The sequence below is a fragment of the Gopherus evgoodei genome, chromosome 6 (genome assembly GCF_007399415.2).
Source record: "Gopherus evgoodei ecotype Sinaloan lineage chromosome 6, rGopEvg1_v1.p, whole genome shotgun sequence".
Classification (NCBI taxonomy): Eukaryota; Metazoa; Chordata; order Testudines; family Testudinidae; genus Gopherus; species Gopherus evgoodei.
The window spans coordinates 7,040,884-7,056,470 of record NC_044327.1 but is presented as its reverse complement, the minus strand read 5'-3'; the positions used below and the strand labels follow the sequence as shown (position 1 = coordinate 7,056,470).

At 51.1% G+C, this 15,587-nt stretch overlaps 1 protein-coding gene across 8 annotated transcripts in view; it reads left to right on the top strand.

The window, feature by feature from the left end:
* The window catches only part of DNAH6 (dynein axonemal heavy chain 6), a 220,717-nt gene that overhangs the window by 80,780 nt on the left and 124,350 nt on the right, over positions 1-15,587 (top strand). For all 8 annotated transcript variants that reach the window (XM_030566691.1, XM_030566692.1, XM_030566696.1 and 5 more), the window contains 4 exons: positions 471-593; positions 1,124-1,306; positions 2,884-3,027; positions 15,186-15,407. In XM_030566691.1, the coding sequence (XP_030422551.1) occupies positions 471-593; positions 1,124-1,306; positions 2,884-3,027; positions 15,186-15,407 (672 nt within the window). The remainder of the gene's footprint in view (positions 1-470; positions 594-1,123; positions 1,307-2,883; positions 3,028-15,185; positions 15,408-15,587) is intronic.

Here is a 15,587-nt window from a genome sequence, read left to right as displayed (position 1 = left end):
TTATGAGTGCTCTCGTGATTTGTCATGTCAAAACCCTGATTTAGTTGCTATATTATATTGTTGACACAGTTTTTCCATGGTTCCAAAACACTTCACTAGCAGACCTATTTATTGATGCTTAACTAATCTGGTTTTTGGTGTAACTGGTAAGTAAAGCTGTTCTCTGTGTGAATATGATCATAATTTACACACTGGTGGATAGTGATGAATCAGCATGCCAAAAAAAAGAGAAATTCCTTTACCAGTTATGCATTTTTGTCTTCTGATTGGAAGGAGGAAATTGCAGATGGATGGTGGTGATCAAGAAGCTAATGCGGAATAAAATGAATAAAGTGGTAGATTACAGTTCATACTTGAATGCCTGTCCACAAGTTAACTCAGGGTGAAGGGAATTGGAAATATACCTTCTCTGTTAGGTACATTTGAAATATACGGTATCATGTTTTACATGCAATATCCATACACTTCAGGTACAAGATCTGAGGGTTGCTTCGCCTGCAACAGTTAGCCGATGTGGAATGGTATACATTGACCCCGAGGAACTGAAATGGGTCCCATATGTACAGACTTGGATGGCAGGTCTTCCAAATAAAGTAGGTGTCAGAAAAGTTAGTTTTACGTACTGATGTCACACTTTCAAATCTCCCCCTGAAAGAACTTGTTAGCAACAGATATCTAATAAATATTAAGGATTTATATTTTTATTTATTTATTTTAATTAATTAAACAAAATTATTATTAATAGTAACATTTTAATAAACCAGTAATTATAATTAACTGTAATAAAGTAGGAATCTAAATGTATAAAATATATAAAAATATGCAGAACATGCATCTAAGTGTTTTTCCACTTCATGAAACATTCCAGATTATTATTTTTCTTCAGTGTAATAAATCATGTGAATAAGGATTACTGACATGAGTCAGGGTTGCAGGAACAGACCTGTCAGCATAATCCTTCATTTGTATATCTATAATATATAAAAATGTGTTGTGTGTGCATGTGTACAAAATTTATCAGTATATTCTGGATGTCAAGGATGCTGTACAGCTTGTTGTTATGATGTGTGCTTTGTTCAAAACAATTTTTTAAATATTCATAAAAATATTGTTTTCATTTTAGTTAAATGAGGAAGCAAAACAGCATTTGTTTGATCTGTTTTGTCGCTATATTGATGATGGTCTAAAGTTTGTCAATAAAAAATGCTCACAAGCTATTCCACAAGTGGACATCAGTAAAGTTACTACACTTTGTTGTTTACTGGAGTCTTTGCTGTTTGGAAAAGGAGGCCCTGATCTTAAAATGGTATAAGTATTTAACATACTAATATATAATACACTCAAGATATGTAGGAAGCACTTACGTACAATTCTTACATAAAATTTAAATGTGGAATAATCACATTCTATGTTAAATAACTTGTTTTGTTTTGTAGCTTGTGTTGTTTGATTTGAAATCATGAAATCTATTAATGATCTGAACTGACTGATATTCAGAAATGATAGTTTCTTTGTTTAGAAGAGCACTGGTACCTTTCTGTTGAGTGGGATGTTAGCTTTTAGACCAGGGGTCTCAAACTCCTGACCTGCAGGCCATCTGCCGCCCGCGAACCTCCCCAGTGTGGCCCGCAGGGCATCAGGAGTTTTGGGGCCTGGTCTCTCCCTTGGCCCCACCTGCCGCCCCCAGGCGCTCCTCCCACCCACCCCAGGCAACTTACAATGGCCTGAGGCCCCAGCAGTGCAGCAGAGCTGAGCAGTGTCTGCCTGTTCACTCCATGTGTCTGCTGGCCCCTCCCTGTGGCCCCAGGGTGGGGTGGGGCTGTGCCTCCACATGCTGCCCCTGCCCCGAGTGCCCCTACGGCCAATGGGAAGCTATGGGGGCGGTGCCTGGGGACAGCTGCATGTGGAGACCCCCCAGCCCTCCCTGCCTTGGAGCCCCAGGTAAGCACTGCACCTCCTGACCCCTTCCCAGAGCCTGCACCCCCCCTCCTATCCCCAAACTCCCTCCCAGAGCCTGCACCCCCATCCCTTCCCTCACACCCCTCCTGCCCCCAGACTCCCTCCCAGAGCCTGCACCCCCTTCCCATGGCCCCCCCACCCAAACTTCCTCCCAGAGCCTGCACTGCTTCCCCCTTCCCACACACACACCCTCCCCCAAACTCCCTCCCAGAACCTGCACCCCCTCTGCCCCCAGACTCCCTCCCAGAGCTGGCACTCCTCCCACCCAGAGCCTGCACCCAGCACCCAAACTCCATCACAGAGTCTGCACTCCAATCTCCTACCCCAGACCTCCTCCCCCACCCAAACTCCCTCCCAGAACCTTAGGCAAGTGGGGGCTGGAGTTTTGGGGGGTGGGTTCTGGGTGGCATGAGTGACATTACTGGCCCACTGGGAGGATTTGAGAACTGGCACTAGCCCTAAGGTAAATTGAGTTTGAGACCCCTGTTTTAGACCATGTTGAAAAGTAGTTTTAACTTGAGTAAACTGGAATTTGCATTTTAAAATACATTTTAAAATAAAATACTATCAAAATACCTCTCTCCCTGTGGCCCTAGCCCTTTGTGCCCCCTCCTTGTGCCCCCTGCGGCCCTAGTCCCCTGCACCCCCTTCCCCATGCCTGCTGGTCTCCTGCCTCAGCTGCACAGAGCTCATGTTGTAGACTTGTGAAGTGTGTTATTCAGAATGACCAGGCAGGCTCATAAATTGAACATTTTTAAACTCTATTGGCCCTTGGATTGAGAACATGCAGAGCTTACTCTCCACGAGTATTGTTGTTACTGAATACTAATTCAGCTTTCATGATAGCAGGACTTTTTTTAAGACATTGATGTAATGAAAAGTAATATACAAAATATACGGATTAACTATCTTTCTTCTTTATAGGATAAATCAAAATTAAAAACCATAATCTGCCAGACTTTTGTTTTCTGCTATTTATGGTCACTGGGTGGAAATTTAATGGAAAACTGCTGGGATACTTTTGATACTTTTGTGAGACAACAGTTTGAGGACAATCCTGAAGCCAAGGTAAAGAAACAAGCTGACTCACGGCATTTACAGTAGCTTCTATATATAAGGAGGCAGGGGGATAATGTAACAAGTGAAGGTAGCAGAAAGGATCTTCCCTTCTTAAACTTAAGTCCTAACCATTTGTGGTCATTAAAGATGCTGTGGTACTTTTGTTAAAGATCCAGGGCCTGATTCTTCATTGCTGTGTACTTTGTGTAATTATTTACACTGATGCGAAATGAGGACAAAGTGCTACCAACTTAGAAAGGTAGCATTTCACACCTGCTTTGCACTCACACTGTACAGGTGTAAATCTGACAGGAGGGGCTAGATTGGCAAAGAAACGGCGTGGTGATGTTGGGTGTTACCCTGGTAACTGAGATTCACAAAGCCTGAGTTCGGCATCTAGGCTCCCTATGTACTGAATGGGAAGAGAGAGGCGCGTCTCTGGGATTCACTAAAGCCTGCGAGCTAGGCGGCTCCCTGCCTAAACCAGCCAGTGGAAGAGGCCAAGCTGAGAGGCATGTGCTAAACCCCACCACTTCCTTGGAGATAGGTCCGTGCTGTAGGGAGGTGCCTCCCTGTGTTGGGGCTTCTCGGCTGACCACGCTCTCTTGGCGTTAGGGGCCTACGTGGTTTTGGCATCCCAGGTGAGTACCCTAACCACTGGACTAAAGGTTATGTGGGAGGTCATCCTCCTCCCCACTCCCACCCCTCCTGCCTTGTGTGTGCTTCCTGATAGGAGCCCGATCTGGTAGGCAAGGTCTAAGCACACTTACTGGATTGGGCCATGCAGGCAAATTAGATGGAGGAACACCTATCTTCTACTGTTTCTTGCTCTGCGGACTTAGGTGTCTGGACACCTGGCATGGGGCTGCAGTGTGTGTGCTAAAAGAATGGCCATACTGGGTCAGACCAATGGTCCATCTAGCCCAGTATCCTGTCTTCCGACAGTGGCCAATACCAAGTACCCCAGAGGGAATGAGCAGAACAGGGAATCAAGTGATCCATCCCCTGTCGCCCATTCCCATCCTGACTAATAAGTCCAGCAATGGCTATCTTCCTTGAATTTATCTAATTCTTTTTTGAACCCTGTTATAGTCTTGGCCTTCACCACATCCTCTGGCAAAGAGTTCCACAGGTTGACTGTGCATTGTGTGAAGAAATATTTCCTTTAGTTTGTTTTTAAACCTGATGCCTATTAATTTCATTTGGTGACCCCTAGTTCTTGTGTTATGAGAAGGAGTAAATAAGACTTCCTTATTTACTTTCTCCACACCAGTCATGCTTTTATAGACCTCTATCATATCCCCCCTTAGTCATCTGTTTTCCAAGCTGAAAAGTCCCAATCTTATTAATGTCTCCCCTAATCATTTTTGTTGCCCTTTCCTGAACCTTTTCCAGTTCCAATATATCTTTTTTGAGATGGGGCGACCACAGAAACAGAAACACAGGTGCCTAGGGAACTTTTACTGCAAAACATTTAGGTTCTGGAGGGTTCAAGGGCAGCTGAGCAGTGGCATTGTGAATCCCACTGGGGCCTGATTCTGGCATTTAAGCACTTAAGGTGGCACCTAGGTGCCTAAGTTCTTTTGTGAATGGAGCCCAAGGTGCATGGCAATGGAGAATCATTAATCATAATGTCCTAAATTCCTCCTGCAGCTTCGTTTTCCTTGTTTCTGTTTTGTTAAACAGCTGCCCTTTCCATCCCAGAAGTGGTGACATCCATGAGATACAGTGTATTTTTCTGCATCCTGATCTCTCCCCTAGTCCAAGACACTTGGGGTTGTATCTCTTCTCCAGGATATGCAGGAAGCAATTTAGCGCTTGTCTGTCTGGGGATATTAACGAAAGTTAAGGCAAATCAACTCAAGATGTGAAGTAAATGGGCATAAATTCAAGTGTGTTAACTGCCACGTGGAGGCTCTCGTTCAGGAGCAAAGCGATTTAGTTCACTCTAACTTAATTCTCCCAACTAAGGCCTTTTTGCTTCTGAATGAGAGCAACCATACAGGGAGAGGGGTTAACGTGCTTTAATTTATATGCACTGACTCCACAACCTTAGTTGATTCACCTTAACCTTTCTCAAAAAGAACAGGAGTACTTGTGGCACCTTAGAGGCTAACAAATTTGTTTGAGCATAAGCTTTTGTGGGCTACAGCCCGCTTCATCAGATGCATAGAATGGAACACACAGTGAGAAGATATATATAAATACAGAACATGAAAAGGTGGAAGTTGCCATACCAACTCTAAGAAGCTAATTAATTAAGATGAGCTATTATCTGCGGGAAAAAAAACCTTTGTAGTGATAATCAAGATGGCCCATTTCAGACAGTTGACAAAAAGGTGTGAGGATACTTAACATGGGGAAATAGATTCAATTTGTGTAATAACCGAGCCACTCCCAGTCTCTATTCAAGCCAAAGTTAATGGTATCTAGTTTGCATATTAATTCAAGTTCAGCAGTTTCTCATTGGAATCTGTTTTTGAAGCTTTTCTGTTGCAAAATTACCACCTTTAAGTCTGTTACTGAGTGATCAGAGAGGTTGAAGTGTTCTCCTACTGGTTTTTGAATGTTATGATTCCTGATGTCAGATTTGTGTCCATTTATTCTTTTGCATAGAGACTGTCCAGTTTGGCCAGTGTACGTGGCAGAGGGGCATTGCTGGCTTTTCTGAATGTCCTATGTTGACTTCTTAGACTTCTCCATGGAGTCTCCAGGGTTTGGCCATCTGCCAAGCAATCCCTTTCCAAATGATTTTGAAGCCACTTTGGGGTCATAGTTGAACAGTTCCCTTCTCATTCTGCCACTGGAGAAGATTTGAAAACAAACAAAACACAGGTTTCTTCTTCGAGTGGTTGTTCATGTCCATTCAAAGTAGGCATGCGCGCGCCACGTGCACGCCAGCCAGAAGATTTTCCCTTAGCAGCATCCGTAGGGTCGGCCCGAGCACCCCCTGGAGTGGCGCCACCATGACGCCCATAAAGGGGCCTGCTGACCCTCCACCCTCTCAGTTTCTTCTTACCGCCGGTGACGGCTAGCTGGAACTTCTCTTGCGTAGCAAGTTGGCAGTGTCCTATCCTTACTATTTAGTCCGTGTATTCAGTCATATTATAGTTAGTTAGATAGATCTTTGTATATAGTTTTTCGTAGTTGGGGGAGTCCCCCCCAGCCAGAGTCTTTGTCGCTGTCTGGGGCATACCCGGGTCCCCTGGCTTCAAACTCTCAAGGACTGCGGGAAATTCATGTCCAAGAGTGACCCACACTCTGCATGTTTGAGGTGCCTTGGAGAGAGTCACCAAAAGGACCAGTGCTCTGTCTGTAGAGGCTTCCGCCTGCAAACTCTGAAGGACAGGGCTCAAAGACTTAGAGTCCTCCTGATGGAGGCGGCCCTGCGACCACCCTCAGACCCAGAACTGGCTGAGGCGGAGCCCAGCACGTCGTCCTCGGTGCGGAGTGCCCTGGCACCGACATCAGGACTTAGGGCCCAGCCCAAGTCATCGAAAACCCGGCACCAGATGGAGTCGGGTAATAGGAAGTTGGCCTCAGTGTGGCACTGCTCACCTTCGCCAGTGCCCGCCAAGAGAAAGAAGCCGATGAGGGATCGGTCACCCCACCAGGATCCGAGGCCGATGCCGTCCGTGGGTGTAAGCGGACAGGCTGGGCTACAGCCCTCCGTGGTTCCGTCAACTCCCGCACCGCAGAGAGGGCGGTCGAGTCTGGACCAGCCTAACTCCCCGGAACTCAGTGGAGACATACGCCCCCCGTTGATGCCGGAGGCGTTCGAGGTCGCCTCAGACCTAATGGGCCTCCCGGCACTGGCCTTCCCGCATCGTAGGGAGTTGCCTACTGTGGTCCATCCACTAGTACAGTCTAGAGGCAAGCTGGCCATGCTGTCACCACCCTCCCTGCACCGCGCTGTGAAGGTGGCACCGGACCAGAGGAGAGGCTCCCTGCCGCCTCCGCACTGCTCTCCTTCGGCACTGGGCGCTGCTCTCCCCAGGTCCTCATACTCAGAGACCTCAGACTCAGAGGCAGACTCCTATCGATCCAGCTGGTCACGGAGCAGGAGATCGGTTTCGGGGGTGAACCACCAACATTACCCGCAGTGGCAGCAACAATGGCAGCCACCCTCGCAGTGGCTGTTTTGGACTCCCTGGGCCTACCATCAGTCGGTAGGCCAGGCGTTTGGCCCTCGGTCACGATCGGCTTCGGTGTCCTCGACGTCAGTGGCCCTGGCGCAGCTGCCTCCCGCACCAGCACCATTGCCGGGCAGGAGTGTGCCATTGTCAAGTGCAGCACCCCCTAACTGAGCAGCGACACCGGCAGTGGCTCCAGTTCGGGCTCCGCCGACACCGCATGATACACCAAGTCGCTTACTGGCGACCCCTGTACCAGCCACGGTGCCGCATTTAGACTCGGAACCGGCACCGCAACCTCAGTACCGTGTGCCACAGGACCCCGAGGGGCCACATGCACCGAAGGAAGGGCTGATCCGTGTGATCTCCTAGTCGTCCTCCCCGGATGAGGCAGTCTCGGGCACAGCTGCGGCACCGGCCCTAGAGGACACTCGAATCCTCCAACAATTGCTTCGGCGAGCAGCTCAAAATCTCGCAATCCAAGCAGAGGAGATCGAGGTGGACGCAGACCCTGTAGTGGACGTTCTGGCCCCCTCCGGGCCATCCAGCGTGGCCCTCCCACTGATAAAGACTATAGCGGATACGTCCCGCACCCTATGGCAAACACCAGCCTCATTGGCCCCTACTGCCAAGAGGACGGAGCAGCGCTATTTCGTCCCCTCTAAAGGGCATGAACACCTGTACACCCACCCTCCCCCGACTCCCTGGTAGTAGATGCAGCTAACCAGCGGGAGCGTCAAGGGTTTCAGGGGTCGACACCGAAGAGCAGGGATGCAAAAAGACTTGAGCTCTTTGGTAGAAAGGTGTACTCCACGGGGGGTCTCCAACTCCGCATTGCCAATCAACAGGCAATAGTAAGCTGATAGGGCCACAACACCTGTTCGGCCATGTCGAAGTTTGCAGAGCTCCTTCCCCAGGACTCGAGATCAGAGTTTTCGGCCCTAGTGGAGGAGGGCAAACTGATCCCTCAAGCCTCCCTCCAGGCCGCCTTAGATGCGGCGGACTCAGCCTCGCGCACCCTGGCCACGGGCCTGGTCATGCGGTGGGGAGCCTGTCTCCAGGTCTCGGGCCTGCCCTATGAGGTCCAGCAGACGATTCAAGACCTCCCCTTCGAAGGGCAGATGCTGTTTTCGGAGAAAACGAACAAATATCTCCATAGCTTAAAGGACTCGAGGGCCACGCTTCGCTCGCTGAGCTTGCATACCCCTGCGACTCAGCACAGACAATTAAGGCCGCAGGCGGCCCTTCACCCATACCAGCCACAGACTCGCCAGGAGCTGGGGTGCAGGCGGGGCAGAAATGGCCGGAGGCATCACCAGCGCCACCCCTCCGGCCAGGCGTCTAGCCAAGCCAGACCACCATCTGGACCTAGACCCCCTATTTGGTGGTACGGTTGAGGACGACCTACCGATAGAGACTCTGGATCCTTCCACCCCTACCTTTGGGTCACGTCTGTTCCACTTCTACCGTGTCTGGTCCCGAATTACTTCGGACAAATGGGTGCTCCGCATAGTAAAGAGGGGATATTCTATCCAGTTCTTCTCCCTTCCGCCCCACCAACCTCCCTCCCTGTCTCTCTTTAGGGACCCTTCTCATGAGCAACTTCTAATTCAAGAAGTGAAGTCCCTCACAGAGGCAGGGGCGGTGGAGGAAGTCCCACGGGAGCTCAGGGGCAAAGGCTTCTACTCCTGGTATTTCCTAATACTGAAGGCAAAAGGGCCCTCGGCGCCACAGACGCAGCCTCGTTCAGACCACCCGGCACCTGCACCTGCCGCGGCACCGACTGCTGCGGTACTGTTGACTCTGGTCCCGCGGGGGCCATTGAGTCTGGTCCCTGAGAGCTCCCCGCCGAGGCCTGTGGTTGAGCTTACGGTCCCCTCTACACCGGAGACATTTTCCACAGCCAGGGACCTTATAGCCATAACGGAGTCTGGCCTGCCTCAACCCCCGGCACTGCCGGTGCAGGTATTACACTCCAGAGGCAAGCCAGCCATAATGAGACCTCCTTCAGTTGGCTCGGCAGACCGGCACCGATCACGATCCAGGTCCCGGCGCCGTTCACGGTCTCATCAACGATCATGGTCCCAACACCGCTCGCAGTCCCGGCACCGCTCGCCTATTCGATACCGGTTGTACTCGCAGCATAGGTCGATGTCTCGGCCTCCGGCCCGGTACTCAGTACTCCTCCAGCTCCCAGCACCGCTTCCGGCCCTGTGACTCTCACAGCCGTTCCCACCACAGACCTTCGAGATCCAGGTCGACCTCCCTGGCACCGCGCCGGTTGCAGGTCCCAGTCTCGCTCTCGGCAACAGTATGACTCCAGGTACCGATCCTTGGTGCCGAGGAGATCACTAATGGCGAGAGAGAGGGACTAGTACCATGGTCTTTCAGCTCCTCCCTGGCCGTCCCGGCACCCGTCCGTGTCTTCGCAGGCGGACAGTGCGTATGCCCAAGACAGAGACGCCGATGTGCCCACCACGATATTCCACAAGCCCCAGACTCAGGATCACAGACCTCAACAGTGGGCATTCTGGACACCTTGGGCATGTCATCAGGCCTAAGGTGCACATCCAGGCCCATCGCGCTCTGCCACATCAGAATACCGGGTGCTGGAAGCCACTATAAGCCGCCCTCCTCCTTCTGCTTCGGAGGAAGTGTCAGTCCAGCCACAGGACTCCCAGATCCCAAGGGAGACAGAGGCTGTCCACCAAGAAGAACCCTCGACTGACCCGCTTGTCCCAGGTCTCTCCTCATCCTCCTCCCCTGACGAGGCAGTAACTGGAACGTCATCTGTAGGCCCTCCACCAATCGACCTGAGGGCCCACCAGGACCTCCTCAGGCATGTGGCACAGAATATGAACTTGCAAGTCGAGGAGGTCCTGGAGGCAGAGGACCCAGTGGTGGACATTTTATCATTTGATGCCCCCACGAGAGTGGCCCTCCCCTTTATATGGATGATCCAGGCCAATGCCAACATGATCTGGCAGTCTCCGGCCTCTGTCCCACCTGCTGCCCGGGGAGTGGAACGTAAATATATGGTGCCCTCCAAGGGCTACGAATACTTATACATCCATCCCCCTCCTTGCTCCCTCATTGTCCAGTCGGTCAACGAGAGAGAACGCCATGGCTAGCAGGCTCCAGCCCCGAAATCAAAAGATGCGAGGCGCATGGACTTGCTGGGGCGCAAAGTCTATGCTGCAGGGGCGCTCCAACTCTGCGTGGCTAATCAACAAACCCTCCTTAGCCGCCATAATTATAATACCTGGGTGGCGGCGGACAAATTCAAGGAGTTGCTCCTGCAGGACTCCCGACAGGAATTTGCAGCCATCCTGGACGAGGGAAAAAACGGTGGCTAGAACTTCCTTCCAGGCTTCCCTGGACACCACAGACTCAGCGGCCAGGACCCTAGCCTCCAGGGTTACTATGAGGCATATCTCATGGCTGCAAGTCTCAGGCCTTCCCCCGGAGCTCCAACATACAATCCAGGACCTGCCCTTTGAAGGGCAAGACCTATTCTCCGATAAGACAGACCCTAGGCTGCAAAGCCTAAAAGGTAACAGGGTCATTATGTGATCACTAGGCATGCACACGCCAGTGACTCAGCGCAGGCCCTTCCACTCCCAGCCACACCGCTCTTACCCTCAGCCCAGACAGAGACAGGACTTTGCTAGAAGGCGGGGTAGAACCGGTCGCCAGAGGCAGTCAGGCAACCAAGGAGGCCAGAACCAAGGTCCCTCCAAACCTTCCACAGGGCCAAAACCCTCCTTTTGAAGGTGCACTCAAGGGCGTCGTACCAGTATCATCACAGGGTCCGTTCCCTCCTTTCTCCAAGCGCCTCTCCCTTTTACTCCCTGCGTGGTCCCGGCTAACGTCAGATCGCTGGGTCTTATGCACGCTGGAATTTGGGTACCACCTCCAATTTATTTCACGCCCCCCCTTCTACCCTCCTTCCTTTTCCCTCTTCAGGGACCCCTCTCACGAGCAGCTCTTCCTCCAGGAGGTGCAGACGCTCCTTGCCAAAGGAGCCATAGAGGAGGTACCGGAACACGAATGGGGCACGGGGTTTTACTCCCGCCACTTCCTAATCCCCAAGGCAAAGAGGGGTCTCAGACCTATCCTGGATCTGCGGGAACTCAACAGATACATGATAAAGTTGAAGTTCCGTATGATATCCCTGGGGACCATCATCCCATTCCTGGATCCCGGAGATTGGTATGCCGCCATCGACATGAAAGATGCATGTTTTCACATAGCCATCTACGCACCTCACAGGAGGTTCCTCCAGTTCGTAGTCAACCACCAACATATTCAGTTCGCGGTCCTACCGTTCGGCCTCTCTACAGCCCCAAGAATATTTACGAAATGCATGGCTGTAGTCGCCGCCCACCTCCGCCGCCGTCGGATACACGTTTTTCCGTATCTAGACGACTGGCTCATCTGAGGGACCTCTGAGGCACAAGTGATCCATCACGTCGGCATTGTCAAGGAGCTTTTCCTACATCTAGGCCCTAATGATCAATGCGGAAAAATCCACTCTGATTCCCACTCAGAGGATAGACTTCATTGGCGCCACCCTGGACTCCAACCTCGCCAGAGCCTGCTTACCGCTGCCCCGCTTCCAGGCAATGGTAGCCATCATCCAGAGTCTGCAAGCTGCTCCGTTGACTTAGTTCGCACTTGCCTCGTTCTCCTGGGTCATGTGGCGGCCTGCATGTTTGTGACGAAATACGCCAGACTGCGCCTCCGTCCCCTCCAATCATGGCTCACCTCAGTGTACTGACCAGGCAGGGATGCCATAGACATGATCGTCATCATTCCCCCGAGCATCCTAGGCTCCTTCGAATGGTGGCTGACCCCCTCCCTGGTGTGTGCAGGGCTGCCATTCCATCCGCCCCAGCCCTCTGCATCCCTGACGACGGACGCATCATCTCTCGGCTGGGGTGCTCACCTCGGGCATCTACGCACGCAAGGCCTTTGGTCATCTCAGGAACTGGCCTTGCACATCAGTGTCCGGGAGCTGAGCAGTCCGCCTTGCTTGCCAGGCGTTCCCAAAGCACTTGCAAGGCCGTTGTGTGTCAATATTCACAGACAACACAACAGCCATGTACTATATAAACAAACAGGGCTGGACAAGGTCCTCGATCCTTTGTCAGGAGGCCTTATGACTCTGGGACTTTTGTACAGCCCACTCTATAGACCTCATAGCATCCTTTCTCCCGGGGGTTCGGAACACTCTGGCGGATCGCCTCAGCAGATCCTTCCTTTCTCATGAGTGGTCACTTCGCCCGGACGTTATTCTTTCAGTCTTCCAGAAGTGGGGATTTCCCCGTGTAGACCTCTTCGCGTCTCGCGAGAACAGGAAATGCCAGATGTTCTGTTCCTTTCAAGGCCTCTCAGAGGGTTCGATAGCGGACGCTTTCCTGATACCGTGGACAACTCACCTGCTATACGCTTTTCCACCATTCCCGCTCATCCACAAGGTCCTGCTGAAAGTACGCAGGGACAGAGCCCACTTGATCATGATCGCTCCAGTGTGGTCGAGGCAGCACTAGTACACCATGTTGCTAGACCTGTCAATAGCCGACCCTATCCCACTACCTCTTCACTTGGACCTGATAACTCAGGACCACGGCAAACTGCATCACCCAGACCTACAGTCCCTCCATCTCACAGCATGGCTCCTGAGTGGTTGACCCAGTCTGAGTTGCGTTGCTCTGCCCCAGTGCAATAAGTACTCTTGGGTAGCAGAAAACTTTCCACTAGAGCAACATATCTGGCCAAGTGGAAGCGTTTCACATGCTGGTGTGGAGAGCACAACGTTCTTCCCGCTGAGGTCTCCATCCCCACCATCTTGGACTGCCTCTGGTCCCTTAAACAACAGGGCCTAGCGGTATCATCTTTGAGGGTGCACTTGTCGGCCATCTCTACCTTTCACCCAGGGGAGAATGGTTGCTCGGTGTTTTCACATTCTATGGTATCTAGATTCCTCAAGGGCTTGGAGCGGCTATCCCCCTAGGTAAGCCGCCCCGCCCCAACCTGGGACGTCAACCTGATTCTTACCAGACTTGTGTCAGCCCCATTCGAGCCATTAGCAACTTGCTCCCTTCTCTACCTGTCCTGGAAAACCGCTTTCCTCGTGGCCATCACATCAGCAAGACGAGTTTCCGAGCTCTGGGCTCTCACGGCAGACCCTACATATACTGTGTTCTACAAGGACAAGGTGCAGTTGCGACCACACCCAGCCTTTCTCCCCAAAGCGGTATCGGCCTTCCATGTTAACCAGGAGATCTTCCTTCCGGTCTTCTTCCCGAAGCCACATTCATCACACAGGGAGCAACAGCTGCACTCCCTAGATGTCCGTAGAGCACTCGCTTTTTATATCGAGCAGACAAAGCCCTTCCGCAGAACCCCACAACTCTTCGTCGCGGTGGCAGAGCGTATGAAGGGCCTACCTGTTTCCTCATAAAGGATTTCATCCTGGGTGACATCGTGCATCCGCGCCTGTTATGACTTGGCTCATGTTCCGTCGAGCCACCTCACTGCACACTCTACCAGGGCTCAAGCCTCATCTGCTGCTTTCCTGGCTCATGTGCCCATCCACGAGATACGTCGCGCAGCTACCTGGTCCTCAGTCCATACCTTCGCCTCTCACTATGCCGTGGTTCAGCAGTCCAGGGATGATGCAGCCTTTGGAGCCGCAGTATTACACTCTGCGACATCTCACTCTGACCCCACCGCCTAGGTAAGGCTTGGGAATCACCTAACTGGAATGGATATGAGCAAGCACTGGAAGAAGAAAAGACGGTTACTCACCTTTGTAACTGTTGTTCTTCGAGATGTGTTGCTCATATCCATTCCAAACCCACTCTCCTTCCCCACTGTCGGAGTAAGCGGCAAAAGGTACTGAGGAGCGGTTGGGTCGGCAGGGGTACATATCCGGCACCATGGCAGCGCCACTCCAGGGGGCTACCCAGCCAACCCACCGCGGGTTGCTAGGGTAAAAATCTTCCGACGAACATGTATGCAGCATGCGCACACCTAACTGGAATGGATATGAGCAACACATCTCGAAGAACAACAGTTACAAAGGTGAGTAACCGTCTTTTACTCATCTTTTAGTAACTGTTGTTCTTCAAGATGTGTTGTTCATGTCCATTCCAACACCCAGCCTCCTGCCCCTCTGTCGGAGTGCCGGCAAGAAGGAACTGAGGGGGTGGAGGGACGGTAGGCCCCTTTATAGGGCGCCATGGTGGTGCCACTCCAGGGGGTGCCTGGGCTGACCCTACACAGACGCTGCTAAGGGAAAATCTTCCGGCTGGTGTGCACGTGGCGCGCGCACACCTACTTTGAATGGACATGAACAACACATCTCGAAGAACAACAGTTACTAAAAGGTGGGTAACCATTTTTTTTTCTGGGAATGGGCCCACTGGGCTGGCTCCTTGCTTGTGTTTCAGCACTACCCCAAGTGGTGGAGCTGAGGAAGCAGGCCAAGCAGATGGTGAGATGGTGCTTCAGCTGTAAGGAGATCATCTCAGGAGCCACAAAAGAGGAGCTCTGCCAGATTAATGCCAGTTCATGGAGCTTTGCTCTCCTGAAGGAAGAGGTTCAGAGTGTGGGTGGTTTGTTGGCCTCTCTGCAGCACCCCCATCAGCTGACACTCCTCCACAGATATCTTCACAAAGGTGAGGCAGTCCTCAGTGCCAGTGATCCAGCAAGCAAGGCTGCCTTTAATACTTAGTCATTCAATCAATCAAATACTTTTCAGTTTGGTGCCATTTTTGTATGGAACCAGATGGGCATAGTGCCTGCATGCTATTCATTATAAAGAATTACTAAAATGGTTAAATATAAGATTCTGCATTCGGTTTGGGCAATAGCTGAATAGAGAACAGCATGGAAAAAATGGAAATTCAATTACCGATTTACTACATGTCAATGGAGAATGCAGAGATGTAAAGGCATTTGTATTTTAAAATATAATCTTTTTATTATTATTATGAAGTACTGTTTAGGATTATTTTGTCCTTCTAGCTTCCAACCTCTGGAGATCTGTGGAGTGTTTACATGGATTTTGATAGTAGACGACTGGAACTCTGGGAGAGGGTTATACCTACTTTCAAGTACAGCAGACAAGTGCCATTTTTTGAAATGCTTGTTCCAACCACGGACACTGTGCGTTATGGCTACCTGATGGAAAAATTGTTAGCTGTCAGACATTCTGTATTGCTCACAGGAATTACTGGGGTCGGCAAGGTAAGAATCCTTTGGATAGCAGTAGGGTCACTTGATTAACGCTGGAGCATCACACACTTGGTTACCTATCAGCTGTATACCCTGCCAGACCCTCACCCCCACTAGAGCAGGATCCCTCAACTCCCTCCCCTTACCCCCAACCCTGGTCAGAGCCCGCTGATTTAGGTGACAATTGGAAAA